The sequence below is a fragment of the Zeus faber genome (genome assembly GCF_960531495.2).
Source record: "Zeus faber genome assembly, chromosome: 9".
NCBI lineage: Eukaryota > Metazoa > Chordata > Actinopteri > Zeiformes > Zeidae > Zeus > Zeus faber.
The window spans coordinates 1,392,713-1,413,785 of NC_137197.1; the positions used below are offsets into that span (position 1 = coordinate 1,392,713).

The following is a 21,073-nucleotide window of genomic DNA, read 5'->3' on the forward strand; positions in this document are numbered from 1 at the left end:
ATTTAATTTGTTTAATTTATTTTATTTATATTATTTAATTTGTTTAATTTATATTAATTAATTTGTTTAATTTATTTTATTTATATTATTTAATTTGTTTAATTTATATTATTTTATTTGTTTAATTTATTTTATTTATATGATTTAATTTGTTTAATTTATTTTATTTTATTTGTTTAATTTATATTATTTTATTTGTTTAATTTATTTTATTTATATTATTTAATTTGTTTAATTTATTTTATTTATATTATTTAATTTGTTTAATTTATTTTATCTATATGATTTAATTTGTTTAATTTATTTTATTTTATTTGTTTAATTTATATTATTTAATTTGTTTAATTTATTTTATTTATATTATTGAATTTGTTTAATTTATTTTATTTATATTATTGAATTTGTTTAATTTATTTTATTTATTTTATTTAATTTGTTTAATTTATTTTATTTATATTATTGAATTTGTTTAATTTATTTTATTTATATTATTGAATTTGTTTAATTTATTTTATTTATATTATTTAATTTGTTTAATTTATATTAATTAATTTGTTTAATTTATTTTATTTATATTATTTAATTTGTTTAATTTATATTATTTTATTTGTTTAATTTATTTTATTTATATGATTTAATTTGTTTAATTTATTTTATTTTATTTGTTTAATTTATATTATTTTATTTGTTTAATTTATTTTATTTATATTATTTAATTTGTTTAATTTATTTTATTTATATTATTTAATTTGTTTAATTTATTTTATCTATATGATTTAATTTGTTTAATTTATTTTATTTAATTTGTTTAATTTATATTATTTAATTTGTTTAATTTATTTTATTTATTTTATTTAATTTGTTTAATTTATTTTATTTATATTATTTAATTTGTTTAATTTATTTTATCTATATGATTTAATTTGTTTAATTTATTTTATTTAATTTGTTTAATTTATATTATTTAATTTGTTTAATTTATTTTATTTATTTTATTTAATTTGTTTAATTTATTTTATTTTATTTATTTATTTGAAACGCGGACCCCAAAGCCGCGAAGCGTCTGTGACGTAGACGTGTACGTCATTAAAGCGCGACTATATCCGCACACATGCGCACAAGGTGAGAACGCCGCCATTTTGATCCGCTTGATCGGCACCTCGGGGTTTGGTTTCTCGGCTTCGGCAGGAAAACATCCTGTTTTTCGGTCCAAGCGGTTCAGTCAGCTCGGCCTAACGGACACCGGCGGCTCGGTGTCGGTTCCCCGCTCCTAGTGACAGATGGACGGAGAGGAGGAGGACTTCCAGCCCGGGGCCCGCTCAGGTACGAGATGCTGCTCCCCGCCGCAACAACAATACTAAGGATCCAAACGAGGAAAGGTCCAGTTCGAGCTGCTTCGTTAAGGTGGACGAAGCAGCCCGGGCGGGTCCGGGCTGCTTCGTCCGGGTCCGGTCCGGGCACCTTACAGAGCGGCCGGGTGTGGTAGCGTTCAAACCCCGGGGAGGAATCGGTGTTTATCCCCCTTTTGTCCCCGCGGGACAGGGATGGAGGAACCGAGGCTTCCGGCCTGTGTCAACACGGACAAATTAAAGGACAAGTGTCCCTTCCGTCGTGTGTAACTGCTCGTAGCTCAACCTGCTGGACGCGTTATCATGACACGCGTTGTTCCCGGACGAGCCCCCACCTTCTGTCCCGCCGAGGGAAGCAGGGTCCCCGCGGCCACCAGGACACGGAGGACACAGCTGTCAACACCAGGGGGCGCTGTCTGGAGGAATTCACCGTCCATCGTGGAACACCTGAAGCTGGAAAGCGTTTGGGTTTGTTCAATTCACTCACTATGGCACACAAACCAAAGTCAGGTGTCCGTAGTCCAGGAGGTAAGTTGCTAGTTTGATCCCCGGCTCCTCCTGGTTGCGCGCTGTCGTGTCCTTTGAGCAAGAGACTTAACCCCTAATTGCTCCTGATGGCTGCGTCCATCGGTTTATGAATAATTGTAAGTCGCTTCGGACAAAAGTGTCTGATCAAAGATGATGTAGTAATATCTCTGAGACACCTGGTCGATGGAAGGTTGTGTAGGTGGCTCATCGGGACACTAACGTCTGTAAGGCGCTGAAGACATGGCCGCCAACACCTGCCATACGGGAAGTCGCTGGTGTTTTACCCCCAAATCCTTCAGAGCGACCACCTTTATCACATTTGTTGAAACACTGTGTGGCGAGAAGCTGCAGGCAGAGGATGGAGCTCAGCAGATCGGGGCCGGCGGGGGTACGGCAGTAGTCGCGGTGGGCTCGGAAACAGCAGCAGTGACGTTCATTTCAGTCTAAATCCTGCCATGGCGCCGCCACAGTTGGGGTAGGCTGACTAACCAGCACCGTCACCTGAGACCAGACCCGAAGCTCCACCAGTATGACCAATGGGAAACTGCAGCTTCGCCCTGTGCTTAATGATGTGAACATGAAGGCCTGGGTTGAACCTGTCCTTTTAAGTTCCCTGTGAACAGGCAACTAATGCGGTTTCTTCCTGAATCTCCTGTCTCTGCTACGTGTTGAGTACACCCTGCATGTACTTTGTGCCGGTTGGATGCCCTGTTCTATTTACAAACAATAAATGTTATCCCAGTTCATTTTGTTAGCTTCCATTGGTTTCACCCTGTTATTGCATAGAATAGAAAATATATAAAAGTAAATAACTGACAAAAAAAAAAGAGTTTGACTTGAATCTCTGTCGACTGACTGATTTCCCACTGATTATTTGACGTATCTACTTTCAGGGGGCAGCCCTACTTCGGTTTGAGGCTTAAGTTTGTTGTTGAGTGAGGACACGATCCCAACACCTTTGAAACCTATTGTATTTAAACGAAGTTGAACAATATATTTATAATAAATTTGATTTATAGTATCTGAAGCCTTGTTGTGTGTATATATAAAAAGATATAAAAACCAGGAAAAACAACTTCTCAACAAGTGGCACGGTGGCGCAGTGCATTGCACTGCTGCCTCACAGCTAGAAGGTCCTGGGTTCGATTCCCGCCTGGGGCGCTGTTGGCACCGTGCTCTGGTGGGTTATCTCCCAAACAGGAGCCTTTCTGTGTGGAGTTTGCATGTTCTCCCCGTGCTCACATGGGGTTTCCTCCACCTCACGTCAGTAAGGACCCCCACCAAAAACATGCACCCATCATGGTCTGACCAGCGATGGACACTTATCACCTGGTCCCCGGGCGCGTCCACGTACGCTGCCCACTGCTCCTGCTGTGGCCCCGGAGGAAGGACAAGCCAGGATGGTTAAAAGCAGAGGAGCCATTTCACCAGCACCATCAAAGCATGTGCATGTGTGTGTGTGTGTGCAAGCATGTGTTGTAGTGTCGTGTGACGATTAAAGACTGTTTCTTCTTCTGTTTCTTCTCTCAGCTATATTTATATTTAACTAAATTTCCTCTACACTATTAAGCCTCTGGTACCAGCACTGCAGGGTATTTTTTTTTTAAATGCTTATTATTGATGTTGAGGCTGGTGTGTGTCTATCACAGATGACGGCGGTGGAACCCCCGTTCAGGACGAACATCCAGCGTCGGAGGAGGAGGAGGAGGAGGAGGTGAAGAAGAGCGACGAGCATCACTCAGAGGTTCGTATTCAAGCCCAACTCACTTTCAGTTTGTTCAATCAAATCCGACACAGAACTGTGCAGCAGAAAACATGTCTCCTGCAAGCCAATCACCTTTAGTAGTAAACATCACAGAATGCGGTTCTGTGACAGCTAAATCTCAGTGTGAACAGTTAGAACAAAAACTGGCTTCCGCAAAACAGATCTGTTCAAGATTCAAGATTCAAGATTTTTATTTGTCACATACATATACATACTTCCATACATATATGCAGTGAAATGTAATGCAACGCACCCGGTGATAGCACACAATAAGTCCTAGGAAAAAGTACAAAAATAAAATAAAATAAAAAGTAGAAAATTCCTTTCTAATAGACCGACTAACTGACTCCTAAAACGTAATACAGTAAGTGGAATACTTATAGAATAAGATAAAAAATATATAGAATAAAATACAATAAAAAATAAATTGAAATAAAATGGAATAGGTTGAAGGAATATGGCTATGTATATACAGATATGTGCATTTAAAGTGGCATGTGAATTAAAGTGGCATGTGAATGTGAATAGTGTGAGGTAGTGTTTGGGATAATACAGCACAGTATACAACAGTACGGCGCAGCAATACGGCATCACGAACAACCCTGAACAGTGATACAGTATGCGGTACAGTATGCTACATACAGTACAGTAGGTAGTGGAGCCTAGTGCATGGCTCAGTTAGGACCCCTGGTGAGGTCAGCGTTGACAGTTCTGATGGCTTGAGGGAAGAAACTCCGTCTCAGTCTCTCTGTTCTCGCTGCGTGACTGCGGAGGCGCTTGCCTGACCGCAGCAGCTGAAACAGTCCGTTGTTGGGGTGATGAGGATCCTTCATGATCCTACGGGCTCTGCTACTACACCTCCTGGTGTATAACTCCTGCAAGGGGGGGAGGGTAGTTCCAGTGGTACGTTCAGCTGAACGCACCACCCTCTGCAGGGCCCGCCTGTCCTGGGCAGTACAGTTCCCAAACCAGGCAGTGATGTTGCCTGTCAGGATGCTCTCCACTGCTCCAGAGTAGAAGGACTTGAGGATCCTCACCGAGACCCGGAATTTCCTCAGCTGCCTGAGGTGGTAGAGACGCTGCCTCGCCTTTCTCACCAGAGTGTCTGTGTGAACAGTCCATGTTAAGTCCTCTGTGATGTGGACTCCCAGATATCTGAAGCTGCTCACCCTATCGACAGAAGTCCCATTAATCCACAACGGCGCGTGCGTCCTCGATTGTGATCCACGCCTAAAGTCCACAATCAGCTCCTTGGTTTTGCTGACGTTCAGGTGGAGGCTGTTGTCCTGGCACCAGAGTGACAGGTCAGCCACCTCCTCGCGGTAGGCCTTCTCATCGCAGTCGGTGATCAGGCCCACGACCACGGTGTCGTCAGCAAACTTGATGATGGTGTTGGAGCTGGACCTGGCCACACAGTCATGTGTGTACAGGGAGTACAGTAGGGGGCTGAGGACGCAGCCCTGGGGGGATCCTGTATTCAGGGTGAGGGAGCTTGACATGTACTTCCCCACCTTGACCACCTGGGGGCGGCCTGTGAGGAAGTCCAGGATCCAGGTGCACAGCGGAGCATTCAATCCTAGCTCCAACAACTTGACAGCCAGTCTGGTGGGGACGATGGTGTTGAAAGCTGAACTATAATCAATGAACAGCATTCTCACATAGGCCCCCTTCTGGTCATCCAGGTGCGTGAGCGTGGTGTGCAGTACCTGAGAGACCGCGTCATCCGTGGATCTGTTCTGCCGGTACGCGAACTGCAACGGGTCCAAGGTGCGGGGGAGGGAGGCGCAGATGTAATCCTTAATCAGCCTCTCGAAACACTTCATGACCACCGAGGTGAGGGCCACCGGACGGTAGTCATTCAGGCAGGTTGGAGAGGCGATCTTCGGGACAGGAACGACGGTGGACCTCTTGAAGCAGGATGGGACCACTGATTCAGCCAGGGAGATGTTGAATATTGTGGTGAACACCGGAGCTAGCTGGTTAGCACAGGTCTTCAGTACTCGCCCAGATATGCCGTCTGGGCCCGCAGCTTTCCTGGTGTTCACCCGCATCAAAGCCCTCCTGACCTCGTGCACGGACACTGAGAGTGTGCGCTCGTCCCCAGCGGTGTAGCTCCAATTAGCCGGCGAGCTAGCGGTGCTGCTGCCAGACTCGAACCGCGCATAAAAGGAGTTCAGTTGGTTGGCCAGGGAGGCGTCCACACTCGTGGCTGGGGAGGAGCTGCTCTTGTAGTTTATTGTTCGCAGCCCCTCCCACAAGCGTCTTGTGTCCCCCCGCTCCATCTGCAGCTCCACGGTGTCTCTGTACGTCCGTTTAGCGTCCCTCACCGCCCTCCGCAGATTGTACGACGCCGCTTTGTAATTGTCCATGTTACCAGATACAAGTCCGTCGTTGTAAGCGGCCGTGCGAGCATTCAGAGCGCAGCGGATGGATTTATCAACCCATGGTTTCTGGTTTGGAAAAATCCGAACTTTCACCGTGGGAACGATTTCATCCGCGAGCGTAGCCACGAAACTCACTACAACCTCCGTAAACTCGCTGACGTCACTTGAGCTCGCTTGGAACACGTCCCAGTCTACGTCAGTCAGAGCGTCCTGAAGCGCAGCCTCTGATTGGTCCGTCCACCGCTTCACTTCCCTCGTCATCACCAGATCCCGCGCGATCAGAGGCCTGTAAACAGGAAGCAGCGAGATCGCGGCGTGATCTGATTTCCCGAAAGCAGGAAGCGACACGGGCTTGTATCCGTTCTTGTAAGGAGTGTAACAATGGTCCAGAGTTCTGTCTCCCCTGGTGGCACACGTGATGTGTTGGTGGAAATTCGGCAGAACTTTTTTCAGGTTGGCCCTGTTAAAGTCCGCAGTCACCACCACAGCCGCGTCGGGATGTCTGTTCTGAAATCCGCACAACACATCGTGCAGAACCGACAGAGCTGCGTCGGTGTCCGCTTGCGGTGGGATATAAACGGCTGTAATGATGACCGTGCTGAATTCCCGGGGGAGATAAAATGGACGGCATAGTATGGTCAGCTGTTCCAGGTTCGGCGAGCAGGAGTGGGAGAGGAATTTGGTGTTGTTGGCGTTACACCAGCGGTTGTTTACCATTAGGCAGACGCCTCCACCTTTGGATTTCCCCGACTCTCCCGTTCTGTCGCCGCGGAACACGGAGAAGGCCTCGGCTGGACGTATGGCTTCATCCGGCACCAGTGGGTTCAGCCATGTTTCCGTCAGGCAGAGGACGCAACAGTTCCTCGTGTCTCGCTGGAATTGAATCCTCGCTCGAAGTTCATCCATCTTGTTCTCCAGGGACTGGACGTTAGCAAGAAGGATGCTTGGCAGAGGTGGACGGTAAGGTTGCGTCCTCATTCTGACCCGAATGCCGCCTCGTTTACCTCGGTGCTTCCTCCGTGGGCCGGCTCGTGGAACAGCGACTCCATTTTTGTTGTTGTTGCGAGTGTTCCCGCGTAGGATTTCCGCAGGCCACTCTGCTCCCACGGATAAAAAGTCCCAAAGTTGTTCGTTTAGGGAAATTTTTATATCCATGAGTGCATCGCGGCCGTATGAGTTAATTGTTGATGTTTTCCTGGCGAACATTGTGATTAAAAAAAGGAAAAAAATACTAAAGAGTAAGAAAGAAACCGGAGCGCCGGCGCAGGCGACCGCTAGGGGCGGCGCCACTATCGCCACTATCTGTGTTGTAGTGCTGGGTGATATTGAAAAAATCACATTGCAATATTATTATGGGGATAACTTTTGATATTTACAGTTATTTACGTACCAGAAATGTCTGAGAACCATAAGTAATGGGTGGTTTTGATCAGAACAGTCTGAACTTGAGAAAACAGCATTACTTTACTGCAATAGTTAGTTAGTTCCTCCCGTTCCTTCTGGAACATTGGGCGACGAGTCCCTACCATTTGCTCCGTATCAGAACGGCGGCTTCTCGTCGTTTCCGTAACATGCTTTTTTTACGGGGTGAGGTTGTTAACCCAACCCCCAACCTGGAGGACCGGACCGGGTGCTGACTTACCCATGTCACAAAGGCATTTTTGGCAGCGCTGACTTACCCGTGTCACAAAGGCATTATTATTATTATTATTATTATTATTATTATTATTATTATATATTTACAATAATAATAATAATTTCGAGCCCGCTGGTTCCTGCTCCGGGTGTGGATCGATGCGGATGGCGCTTGGACCAGATTACTTTAATATGAAAGACATTTGACTTTATCATCAAATTACAGAATCACAATCCCAGACCAGATCTGGTCTCATATGACAATATCGAAATTGTATCTATCACCCAACCACACCTTGAACATATTATTTAATAGTAAATGCTGCAAGTTATGGTACAATCGCTGCTTGTGGAAAATTACAATTGATCTAATTTTGAAGTTTTATTGTGAAGGCCGACCACCAGGGCCGTCTGTGACAACGTCCTGCAGGAAGTTAAATGTCCCTGCGCTCGGTGTCGCCTGGTATCCCAACAGGAAGATGGCAGCGATGGGGACGAGCCACGCACCTCCGACGCCCGCCGGGGGGCCAGCACCGACTCTGAGGACCAGGGTGGCCACCACAGTGACTCGGAGGGGGAGGGGCCGAGACCTGCGGACAGCGAGGAAGAGGAGGATGATGAGGAGGAAGACTCTCCCGCCAAATGCAGAGTGAGTGGCTCAGACGAGGAGGAAGAGACGGGGCCAGAGAAGCACCGCGAGGCGTCTCCCGTCCGGCCCAACGAGGAAGAGGAGGGTAGGAAGTCACTTCATCACAATTGTCTCATTCATGAACAGTGTGACACACAGATCTTTGCTTAAATTGAGCATAAGCAACAATTACACAAAGAATTTGGGATCCAACAATATGTTTGTATGTTTGTACTTGAATTTGTTCCTGTTTTAGAAGAAAATGTAGAACTGCTTGAACCAGTCATACGCAAAAATCACCAAGACGTCACAGTCCAGGAAAAGGGTTTTACTGAAATTTAACTAAATGAAAGTGGCATATAAGAACCATAATTATATATATATAAAAAAAAAAAAGAGTAAACAGAGGTTCTCTTCACCTACCGACCGAGTCCCGTTCCTAGCACCAGGTCATTAAGCAACGAGCCATGTTGTTTATTTAAAGGGGGCGTGGCCATTGTGGATGCGAGTGTAGTGAATACTGACAGACTGTGGGAACGAAACTTGAGGTGTGTGTGTGTGTGTGTGTGTGTGTGTGGTAAGGGGCGTAGCGATTGCGAACGCTAGTGTAGTGAATACTGACAGACTGGGAGCAAGACTGAGAATGGTGATGAGGTGTGTGTGTCTTCTTCCTTGTGCTGCTCCCATTAGTGGTGGCCACAGTGGATCATCTGCCTCCAACACCTTGTGTTCTGTGCATCTTCCTCCCTGACACCACCCGCCTGCATGTCCTCCCTCAGCACCACCATCAAGCTTCTCTTTGGCTTCCTCTTTTCATCTTGCCTGGCAGCTCCACCCTCAGCCTCCTCCTCCCAATGTAACGCTCATGTCTCCTCCACACGTGTCCAAACCATCTCAATCTGGACTCTCACTTTTCCACCAAACTGTCCAACCTGAGCTGTCCCTCTAATGTCCTCATTCTTAATCCTGTCCATCCTTGTCCCTCCCAATGAAAACCTCCACATCCTCAACTCTGCCACCTCCACTTCATCCACCTGCCTTTTAGTCTGTGCCACCGCCTCTAAACCGTACAACATGGCTGCTCACTACCGTCCTGTACACCTTCCCCTTCACTCTGGCTGGAACCCTTCTGTCACACATCACTCCGGACACTCTTCTCCACCCACTCTTCTCAATCCTCCCCCCACTCTCCGCTGCTTTGGATGGTCGACCCCAAGTTCTTGAACTCATCCGCCTTCTCCACCTCCACTCCTTGCATTCTCAGCTTTTCTCCGCCCTCCCTCCCATTCAGGAACATGTATTGTGTCTTACTCCTGCTGACTTTCATTGCTCTTCTCTCTAATGCTGCCTCCACTTCTCCAGGCTCTCCTCCACCTGCTCCCTACTCTCACTACAGATCACAATGTCATCCGTGAACATCATAGTCCACAGAGACTCCTGCCTGATTTCATCTGTTAAACTGTCCATCACCACTGCAACAAGAAAGGGCTCAGAGCTGATCCTTGATACAATCCCACCTCCACTTTGATGCCTTGGTCACGCCTACTGCACACCTTACTACTGTCTGACTGGCCTCATACATATCCTGTACCACTCTTACCTACTTTTCTGCCGCTCTTGTATGTCACCCTGTGTTCCTCCCTCTTCTTGAAATACGTATTCACAACAGCCAATTCCATCCTGTTGGTGAAATCCACCATCTGTCCTTCCACATTCCTCTCCTTGACACCATACCTACCCGTTACCTTCTCGTCACCTACGTCTCTGATCTCTTTGCCAACATGCCCATTGAGATCTGCTCCAACGACCACTCCCTCTCGCCTGGGGACGCTCTCCACCACTACATCCAACTCACTAAAGAATTCCTCTTTCTCTTCCATCTCACACTCAACTTGGGGAGCGTACGCACTGACCACATTCATTATCACCCCATCAACGTCCAGCTTCATGCTCATCACTCTGTCCCACACTCTGGTCACCTCCAAAACACTCTTGACATATTCTTCCTTCAAGACCATCCCTACCCCGTTTCTCCTGCCATCCACTCCATGGTAGAAGAGTTTGTACCCGGCTCCGATACTCCTGGCCTTACTCTCCTTCCACCTGGTCTCTTGTACACATAGTAGCCTTACTTTACCCTTCATAGTGTCAACGTTCAAAGTTCCTACTCTCAACTCTAACCTCCTCCCCTTCTTCCTCTCCTGCTGTCTTTGGACACGCCTTCCCTCTCTTCTTCTTCTTCTTGGGCCGACAGTAGCACAATTTCCACTGGCACCCTGTTGACTAACGGCACCAGTGGCAATCGTTCTTAACCCGGGCCTCGACCGATCCTGTATGGAAATCAGATTTTTGTCCGCATGTTTGATTTGCATGGTTTTTACGCCGGATGCCCTACCTGGCGCAAGCCTCTCTATTCATCCGGGCTTGGGACCGGCACTGATGATGCACTGGCTTGTGCACGCAGGTGGCTAGATTCTAGTGTATATGGTGTATACAGTTTATATAGTATATACAGTGTATATACTATATAAAGGGTGATAGGATGCTTGGTATTGTACACAGTGTACAGTACAGACTAGTCAGAGAGCTGGTCCTAAGTCTGAACGATGGTTAAACAGGTAGGTCCCTAAGTGAGGAGTATGTGTATATATCCTTAAATTAATCCATTGTATGTGCAGCTTGTTAACACAAGCAGTTATTAAGCATCATATTCATCTAAGGTTTAACTATGGATTTCACTTTATGGATATTGATATGTGGAGATCTGTTTCCTGTTGGTGATCAATGATCTGTTAACTGAGTGATAAATAGCTGATCACCAGGTTTCCACTGGCAGAGGAATCGCTTCTTTTATTATTGACTAAAACATGCCCGTTGTAAATTGAAGACATTTTAATGTCACAGTTGAACAAAATGGCAGTGATTCCTTCCTGTGTTCCACAATTGAAGATGAAACTGCCCTTAAAGGTCCTGACCGGGAAATGATGCTCTGAAGGCCCGCCCCCTGCCAGCTTGCTGTTTGTTGAAAGTTTATTAATATTACACGTGTCCCGTGTCCAAATTGTACCAAATTGGACACTGCACGTCCTCGGGTCCCCAGCAACACACCCACTTGAGTGTGACCTAGATCAGATGAGCAGTTGTGAAGATAATGGAAGGACAGACTGATTCCTTCCAGCTCATGCCCCTTCCAGACGGCACAGTTTAACTAAATGTAAAGACAAGTTTGTAATAAGAATTGAGCACCAGATGTGAAAATATTGGCATGCTATAACTTGAGGAGTGTGTTGAGGGTCACGCCCGGCGCCTCCTCTTCCGCCATGTCAGCCGTGAGCAGCGTCTCGTGCTTCACATATTGGATGGTGATGTCACAAAGCGCCTCAGCTGCGCAGAGCAGCTCACTTTATTCAAAGTTTATTAACATTATGAATGTTGCGTGTCGACACTGCTTCAGCTATACACCCGTTAAGTAGATTGGGTGAACAGAATTTTAGATAGACTATTCATATTTAATTATATACAAGTACATGCCACACTTTAACAAAATGTCAATGATTCAGTCCTGTGTTCCACAATGGAAGATCAAACTGTCGGTTAAAGTCATACACCAGGGAAAGACACATTCTAAAGCTGTTTCACACATGAACTCCAGACAATGTCCACATAATCAGGTCTGGACATTGTCCCGAGTTTCCCTTTCACACATGTAGCAAAAAAAAACATAGATTGTCTGTCAGAAGCGTTTACACCACCTGGAAATTCTCAGTTTGGTTTAGCCGAGGGGCGGAGCCAGGGGAGAGTGCGCAGGAGGCAGGACGTGACCCAGTGACGGTGCAGAGTTTTACCCAAGATGGTGGACGATGCTATAGACTTTTCTTTTTTTCCGTTGATACTCTATGTATTTGGACATTTCCAGAATACAAAGACTGGAAAGGAATAATAAAGAAAGCAGAAAGGAATACGCAGCAGCTACGCTCCGTGCACCATCATCCACACAAAAGTACATAACTGGGGCGTGATGGTGATGTCATCAACATGCGACATGCCCACTGTGAATGATCCGGACAATCACCTGCTCTGTTCACACGTACCGTTCCTCCGGATAATGTCAGGGTCATTTCAGGGTTGCGTTGCATGTGTGAAAGCAGCTTATTTGACTCAGTTGCAGAGCCTGAAACCCCGCCCCCTGCTGGCTCACTGGTTGCTTGTTTATTGTAAGTTTATTTATATTCAGAGGTGTTTTATCAAAATGATTAATTCTGTTTTGTTTTGTCACAGAGGAAAAAATGCGGTGATTTTTATCACCCAGCACTAATTCAAATAGTGCTTAGAGGGAAATATTTTTACCAGACAACATGAGCAGAGATTCAAATGTCTGACTTGAATAGATTTTCCTGGTAATTACATGATAACGGAAATGATTAGTATTACGCACGTCCAAATTGCAGCAAATTGGAGACTGCAGGTGCTTGGTCCCCAGCAACACTCCTTCAAGTGTGAAGTCGATCAGATGAATGGTTGTCCAGATAAATAAAGGACAGAGACAGATTCCTTCCTTCATAGTTGGATCATTATACAAATAATAATCTGGAGCCGCAAATTATTCACCAGACCAACTACGTCCAAATACTCCATCAGCATTTGAAAACTACAAGCACCAAACCGCCTCCGTGCAACTAATAAATCGAAAACACAGTTTGAGTGCGGTCCTCCAGAGAAAGCGCCGTCTAGCGGCCCCGCCCCGCAGCAGACATGCTCAGTAAAGTCTGCTCCTCCTCTTTGTTTACCTCTGTGTCGGAACCAGGAAGTTCCTTATATGGAGAAATCGGGGCGTGGCTTGTGCTAATTATCAGTTGCGTGCACACGCCTGTGAGTTTAGAACACTTCATATTTATCAACATACGCATGTGTTTAGGAACAAATATGGCTGCTACGCACCTGTCTTTGTGTATCCAGCGCTTCAGCCCAAAGATAGAACATTTCTACCACATCCCTGATGAACAGGTTTTATGAGCATTTATCGCCCAAAGTTTCTGTCAATTTGACGTCTGAAATATTTGAAATGTAGTTTTACTGCACTGTGAAAAGGAACTCTTTTAAGTTGGATAAGTTTATTGAAGTTATTTTAACTGAGCATTTTTTTATATTTATATTTTAACTGAAGTAACTTGTATTTTAGTTGTAAACACCACATGATGTGGGTTTTTTGAAAGAAAATAATTCCATATTCAGACTAATAACCTGGTGTTGGATGATACATTGTCACTCACTAGTTTGGGAAAAAGGATAAAAGACTTTGTGTTAAAATAATTTACACAAGTTTTACAAATGTCACTTTGTTTGTTGGTAAAAGTAAACATTTCAAGACAGAAAGAAATTTAGTTGTTTACGTCCCACGGTTCTCAGAGTTTAGTTCTTTGTGATCTTGTTCCTTTTCTCATGATCCTCCTGCTCCAGCTGTGGAAGCGGGGTCTCCCCGGGCCAAACGCAGGGGAAGCAGCTCCGAGCTGGAGGAGAAGGAGGAGGAGAAGGAGAAGGAGGTGTACAACGCCGACAGCGACTCGGGCACGGAGACGCCCGACAGGCAGCCGGCGGCGCTGCAGGACTCAGATGATGATGATGATGAGGAAGAAAGGCATGCTGGGAAACAGGAAGCAAAGGAAGGGGGGAAGTGGAAGGCGGTGATGCAGTCTGACAGCGAAGAGGAGGGTGAGACAGTGAAGGCTGCGGCCGGAAGCGACGGAGAGCAGGACCGAGGAAGAGGAGACGGCAGCGATGAAGACGATAAACCAGGTACAAAGACTTTTAATGTGAAGGTGGGGGGTGGGGTTGATTTTAGGATTTGTAAGAATTGAAGCGTTTGAGTGACTCCGCTTCCTGTGTGTGTGCAGTGAAGAGGAAGAAGGCCGTTCTGTCCGACAGTGAGGAAGAGGAGGAGGACAAACCAGGTGAGAAGCTCCCACCTGACCACAGGAAGTGACATCACCAAATGGGTCAAAAATTGTCGCCATCAATAAGAACCACTATCCCTGTTTATTGCCGGTCATTTGTAAATGTCGTACTGTAAGTATATTTAGAACGCACCACAAGCTCGTCCAATCACAACGCAGCATTACAAAGGGACTCTGTCAAGTCGCCCGTGACATCACTTCCTGTCCCCCCCAGCGGTGAAGCGGAGCAGGGCGGTCTCAGACTCGGACAGTGACTCCGCCTCTCGCAGCATGGCCGCCAAGCTGCGAGAGTTGGGCTCTGACAGCGAGGATGAGGAGGTGAAGGAGGAGGAGAAGAAAGACCAGAAGACGCTGTTCGGCAGCGACAGTGACTCGGGGGACGAGGAGGAGTGAGTGTCTACCCACAATGCACCTGGCTCAGCGAGGGGAGGGGCTTTTAAAATAATTATACACTCGTGTTTGTGATGTGTCGATGCGGTCTACAACTTCTATTTTACTTCATATTTCATATTCATATTTCCACATCTTTGGTCATACCTACGATGACTTCATCAAAAGTTTAAATTAATGTTTTTATCAATAAGCTCAAGAAGCGTCACCAGCATCTAAAAGTAAAGTTGAATCTTTCAGGAAAATGATCGCAGACATCTTTGGAGAGTCTGGGGACGAAGAGGAAGAGGAGTTCACAGTAAGTGGGACTCGATTCAGTGTGATGTCACTTCCTGTCTCTGGGGGGGGTTGAACCTCAGGCGTATGGTTCCATGTGCACCTGCAGGGCTTCCAGCAGGAGGACCTGGAGGAGAAGCGCCAGGCGGTGGAGAAGCCTCCGCCCGAGGAAGACTCCGACTCTGACGAAGGAGTCGGCCGTGGCGGCAAAGAGTAAGAGACTGATGGTGATGGTGGTGGTGATGACCTGGACATGCTCTGTTCAGTACAGTGTGATGTTGACTGTCCCCCCAGCACCAGCTTCATGTCAGACTTTGACATCATGCTGGCTCTGAAGAAGGCGCAGAGCGGCCGTAAGAGACGAACCCGGGACGGAGGAACGTTCATCAGCGACGCAGACGACGTCGTCAGCGCCATGATCACCAAGATGAACGAAGCCGCAGAGGTCTGTCAAAATAAAAGTCTTGTATTGATTTGGTCACCCCGGCAGAGCAGTGAGACGCTGGTTTGACCCTCAGGAGGATCGAACCCTCAACAGCCAGAAGAAACCTGCCCTGAAGAAGCTGACGCTGCTGCCCACCGTGGTCATGCACCTGAAGAAGTAAGAACCTCTGTGATGGTGCTCTGCTCCGTCATGTTCTGGAGGCGGAGCTTGTGGAGTCAAAAGCTCCTGAGGCCACTTTCTTAAAGGTTTTGGATCACCTTGATCCTTGTGGGAGACAGGGTATGTGATCGTCTTGTCATCGCTGTGTTTCCAAAGACAGGACCTCAAGGAGACCTTCATCGACAGTGGAGTGATGTCGGCCATCAAGGAGTGGATCGGGCCGCTGCCTGACAAGAGCCTCCCGGCCCTCAGGATCCGAGAGGAACTCCTGAAGATCCTCCAGGAAGTAAGTCTGCTTGTTGCTTTACCACGTAATGAGGCTCCAGCACATCTCCTGGTCCAGGAGGTCCTGGTCCTGACCTTCACTCCATCTCTGCAGCTGCCCAGTGTGAGTCAGGAGACACTGAAGCACAGCGGCATCGGCCGGGCCGTCATGTTCCTCTACAAACATCCCAAAGAGTCGCGGCCCAACAAGGACCTGGCGCTGAAACTCATCAGTAAGATCCTTACTTCCTGTTTCCTGTTTCCTGTTTTGTCATTACCAACATAAACCAACAAGTGTAAAACACATTTGACTTAGTTTGTGTTGATGAACAGTGTTGGGGTTGAAACCGCAGCTCGTTGCAGCCTGGGCGTGGCCGGGCGGGGCAGTTAAAGCCTTTGACTTCCTCTCTAGACGAGTGGTCGCGTCCCATCTTTGGCCTGACGTCCAACTACAAGGGGATGACCCGGGAGGAGAGACAGCAGAGGGACCTGGACCAGCAGATGCCTCAGAGAAGACGCCTCAGGTACCTGTGACTCCGCCCGAACCCTCTGATCCCACCGCCATGACGGTGTCCTCTGACGGAGCTCTGCCGCTGGGGTGAGACACCACCTCCTCCGCTGGTGGTGGAATCTAATATTCATGTGTAGGATTCAGAGCAAACTCCCTGATGACATCATGTCTTCATTCAACAGAAACCAGAAACCCCCCCCCCCCCCCCACAAAAACATAAAGAAGTTGGTGTAATTATCGGTAGAAGCAGTCCAGTAGCTGCCTGTTCTTCATCAACCTTCCTCTTCATTGTGTTGTTATCCTTCTCTCCATCACATCATCTCACCCTCCACCCTCCAGTCAGCCCCAGAAGGAGGTGAAGGCCGCTGAGCCTGACGTCTTCTCTCTTCCCAGCAGGTTCAGTGGCACGCTGCATGGCGGCCATGTTTGCACCGCTGGCCCTCAGCTGATTGGTTGTTGAACTGGCTGGATTTTAGGGCGGGGCCTCAGTCTCTTATTTCCTCCCAAATCAAAGGAATTTTGGATGAATTTGACCTTTGACATTGACGGCTGCACAGAGTGAAGCTGCTGCACCGTGTCGAACAATTCAGCTGGTGTCCTAACGCCGCCCCCTTGTCTCTGATCATCTCATGACTCCACCCCCCTCATCCTGTCCCTCCACCTGCTCTAACGCCCAATTCTGCTATTTCTGTGTTTCCTGCTGCGTCCATGATGAAGCTCCACCTGCTCCACCTGCTAACTGCCTGCACCTGCTTTGCTGTGGTTTGATGGAGTTTTTAACGGAAACTCGTCGTGAATGAAGCTGAAATCAATAAAAATGTTAAATGTGGGAAAAAGTTTTCACAAGTTGAGCAGAGACAGGAAGAGGAAGTGGAGCTTGACTTGAAGGAGAGATCTCAATGTTTATTTTAGTGTTGTGGAGCTTGTGTCGGGCGTGGCAGCCTGACACCACCCGACACAAGCAAATATCAATTCACAGTGAAAAGCAAAATGATTGATAAAATATTCAAGGATGTTTTTATTTTCATGTTGAAGATGAGGAGCCATTGTAACTGGACAATGTGTCTGTCTGTCTGTCTGTAGCTCTGGAGGACAGACGCCTCGCAGGGACCTGGAGAAGCAGCTCACTGGAGAAGAGAAGTAACTACTCCACCCAGGAAACAAAACATCAACACCACCCAAGTGGTTCCTGCTGACCTTGCCTCCTTTCCTCCTTTCCTCCTCTCCTTGCCTCCTCTCCTTGCCTCCTCTCCTCCTCTCCTTTCCTCCTCTCCTTGCCTCCTCTCCTTGCCTCCTCTCCTTGCCTCCTCTCCTCCTCTCCTTGCCTCCTCTCCTTGCCTCCTCTCCTCCTCTCCTTGCCTCCTCTCCTTGCCTCCTCTCCTTGCCTCCTCTCCTTTCCTCCTCTCCTTTCCTCCTCTCCTTTCCTCCTCTCCTTTCCTCCTCTCCTTGCCTCCTCTCCTTGCCTCCTCTCCTTGCCTCCTCTCCTTGCCTCCTCTCCTTGCCTCCTCTCCTTTCCTCCTCTCCTTTCCTCTCCTCCTTGCCTCCTCTCCTTGCCTCCTCTCCTTGCCTCCTCTCCTTGCCTCCTCTCCTTGCCTCCTCTCCTTTCCTCCTCTCCTTTCCTCTCCTCCTTGCCTCCTCTCCTTGCCTCCTCTCCTTGCCTCCTCTCCTTTCCTCCTCTCCTTGCCTCCTCTCCTCCTTTCCTCTCCTCCTTTCCTCCTCTCCTTGCCTCCTCTCCTCCTTTCCTCCTCTCCTTGCCTCCTCTCCTTGCCTCCTCTCCTTGCCTCCTCTCCTTTCCTCCTCTCGCTTCCTCTTTGCCTCCTCTCCTTGCCTCCTCTCCTTTCCTCCCTTCTTTCTCTCCTTGCCTCCTCTCCTTGCCTCCTCTCCTTGCCTCCTCTCCTTGCCTCCTCTCCTTTCCTCCTCTCGCCTCCTCCTTTCCCCCTCTCCTTGCCTCCTCTCCTTTCCCCCTCTCCTTGCCTCCTCTCCTCCTTGCCTCCCTCAGGGCTCTGCGTCCTGGGGATCCAGGCTTCTGTGCTCGCGCTCGGGTTCCGATGCCGTCCAACAAGGACTACGTGGTGCGACCCAAATGGAACGTGGAGGTGGAGTCCAGCAGGGTGAGTGGGGGGGGGGGGCAGCAGTAGTTTCTCTTCCTGGAGGCGCGGTCGTGCGTTTGGGCGCTGAGCTCTGATTGGTTGTTCTCTTGGTTTAACAAACCCCCTCCCCCTCGTTCTCCTCCGTAGCGAATCAACCTGGAGAAGTATCCAAACACTTTGACACGGAGTGATTTTCAAAACAAAAGGATTGTTTTGTTTTTTACCGATGAACGGGGCTTTTGAGTTTTAGCAACGAAACCTGAGACATTGTCCTCGGTCCCTGGTTGAGGGACTTGACGTTCAGAGACTTGACTCGTGGGTCTGCTGATTGGTTCCCTCAGAGCGGCTTTAAAAAAGTCGTCGGTCGACTGGAGAAGCACAAGCGTCGCCTGGCGGAGGAGAGGAAACGGCTCCGCCTGCAGGGGGCCGTCAAGATCAGTGTGGAGGGAAACAGGATGCCCCTGTAGTACCGCCCCTGGCCTCTAGGGGTCAGTGAGTCCTTCTGCATGGAGCTGCTGTGGCACCACGCATCCCATAATACAGCAAATAATAAAGCTGGTTAACCACGTCGAACTGGATGTTGCGGATAGGAGCTGCGAAGGTGCCTGGTTACCATGGTGACAGCAGACTAAGGGAGTTAGCGTGCTTGTTAGCATGCTTGTGGTTAGCATGTCTGAGTCCTAATCTCAGCGGCGTTTCAGTGGCGTTGGGCGTGTCCAGTGGAGGGCGTCGGCCGCTCGCTGCACCGTGTGTTCTGACCGGATGCTGCCTTACTCAAAATATGACTAAATATTAACAATAAATACTTGATCCTTTGTCCTCCAGTGACATGGTGTGCTTGGCCTCCAGGGGCCCCGCCCGTCCTGCTGCACTGTCTTGTCTTGATCCACAAAAAGTTGAATTTCTGAAGCTGAAACCATTCCCACAATGCATTGCACCTGAACATGTCGTTGATCTTTTAACTGATTGAAAACGATATATTAAACAATATGTTGTTTTATGTCATATTATATTTGGGCTTTCTGCACAATTTAATTTATTTCTTAACGCTTTGAGTGACATCACTTCCTGTACAGCAATACTACTTCCTGCCATTTCTAACATGGCTGCCGTCCTCAGGGTCCCATGAAGAAGGGTCTTTCCCGCGTGGACAAGCAGATGCGTCGCTTCGCGGACATTCGCCGTCTGACCAAGACGGGTCACGCGGTGAAGATCAGCGTGCAGGGGAACCACATGCCGCTCTGATCCCGCCCACCGCGCCCCCTGCTGGGGCCCGGACCGCCCCCTGCTGGACTTTTACTTTGTTTTAATACTTTGTTCTGCAGCCGATTGTGTGTGTGTGTGTGTGTGTGTGTGTGTGTGTGTGTGTGTGTGTGTGTGTGTGTGTGTGTGTGTGTGTGTGTGTGTGTGTGTGTGTGTGTGTGTGTGTGTGTGTGTGTGTGTGTGTGTGTGTGGTTAGTTTCTTTACTTCATTTTGAGATTAAATACTTTTTGTCCTTCCTGTGTTCCTATTGGAGCAGAGACAGGAAGTGACTGAGAATTCAGGTGTGTGTGTCGGTCAGGGATGAACCTTTTCATAATAAACAGAGTTTTTCTCACAGTATTCCCTCCTTTGTTTTTGTGTATTTCTCACAAAACACTTTCGGATTTATTTGACATGTGAACCGAGGGAGTGTGTGTTTGCTGCAGGTTCATCAGGGTCCCCATCGAATGGTTCAACGTCAAATGACACTTTTGAATATTGCAACAAACTGTACATATCAACAATGAAATATATAAGTGTTTTAACTTTTACAAAATATAATCTTGTGCTGCTCCCATTAGTGGTGGCCACAGCAGATCATCTGCCTCAAACACCTTGTGTTCTGCATCCTCCTCCCTGACACCACCCGCCTGCATGTCCTCCCTCAGCACCACCATCAAGCTTCTCTTTGGCTTCCTCTTTTCCTCTTGCCTGGCAGCTCCACCCTCAGCCTCCTCCTCCCAATGTAACTCATGTCTCCTCCACACGTGTCCAAACCATCTCAATCTGGACTCTCACTTTTCCACCAAACTGTCCAACCTGAGCTGTCCCTCTAATGTCCTCATTCTTAATCCTGTCCATCCTTGTCCCTCCCAATGAAAACCTCCACATCCTCAACTCTGCCACCTCCACTTCATCCACCTGCCTTTTAGTCGGTGCCACCGCCTCTAAACCGTACAACATGGCTGCTCTGACTACCATCCTGTACACCTCCCCCTTCACTCTGGCTGGAACCCTTCTGTCACACATAACTCCGGACACTCTTCTCCACCCGCTCCACCCTGCCTGTACTCCCTTCTCCACCTCTCTCCTGCACTCTCGCTGCTTTCGATGGTCGACCTCAAGTTCTTGAACTCATCCGCCTTCTCCACCTCCACTCCTTGCATTCTCAGCTTTTCTCCGCCCTCCCTCCCATTCAGGCACATGTATTGTGTCTTACTCCTGCTGACTTTCATTGCTCTTCTCTCTAATGCTGCCTCCACTTCTCCAGGCTCTCCTCCACCTGCTCCCTACTCTCGCTACAGATCACAATGTCATCTGTGAACATCATAGTCCACAGAGACTCCTGCCTGACTTCATCTGTTAACCTGTCCATCACCACTGCAACAAGAAAGGTCTCAGAGCTGATCCTTGATGCAGTCCCACCTCCACTTTGATGCCTTGGTCACGCCTACT

The 21,073-nt window shown here is 47.6% G+C and overlaps 1 protein-coding gene across 4 annotated transcripts; it reads left to right on the forward strand.

Annotated features, from left to right (window-relative positions):
- The first annotated feature begins 1,159 nt into the window (after window positions 1–1,159).
- On the forward strand, window positions 1,160–19,975 carry iws1 (interacts with SUPT6H, CTD assembly factor 1). 4 transcript variants are annotated; one of them, XM_080007403.1, is made up of 18 exons: window positions 1,160–1,323; window positions 3,527–3,621; window positions 8,137–8,395; window positions 13,747–14,082; window positions 14,181–14,237; window positions 14,455–14,629; window positions 14,871–14,928; window positions 15,016–15,119; window positions 15,201–15,351; window positions 15,425–15,507; window positions 15,667–15,796; window positions 15,890–16,007; window positions 16,187–16,298; window positions 16,625–16,681; window positions 17,369–17,425; window positions 18,285–18,396; window positions 18,717–18,863; window positions 19,495–19,636. In XM_080007403.1, exons 1-17 carry the CDS (start codon window positions 1,281–1,283, stop codon window positions 18,840–18,842), a joined length of 2,073 nt encoding a protein of 690 aa, XP_079863529.1. In that variant the 5' UTR covers window positions 1,160–1,280; the 3' UTR covers window positions 18,843–18,863; window positions 19,495–19,636. The 4 variants fall into 4 exon arrangements, with proteins under 4 accessions (XP_079863529.1, XP_079863530.1, XP_079863531.1 ...); XM_080007404.1 differs by lacking the exon at window positions 18,717–18,863 and having other exon boundaries at window positions 19,495–19,975; XM_080007405.1 differs by lacking the exon at window positions 16,625–16,681.
- The last annotated feature ends 1,098 nt before the right edge of the window (window positions 19,976–21,073 follow it).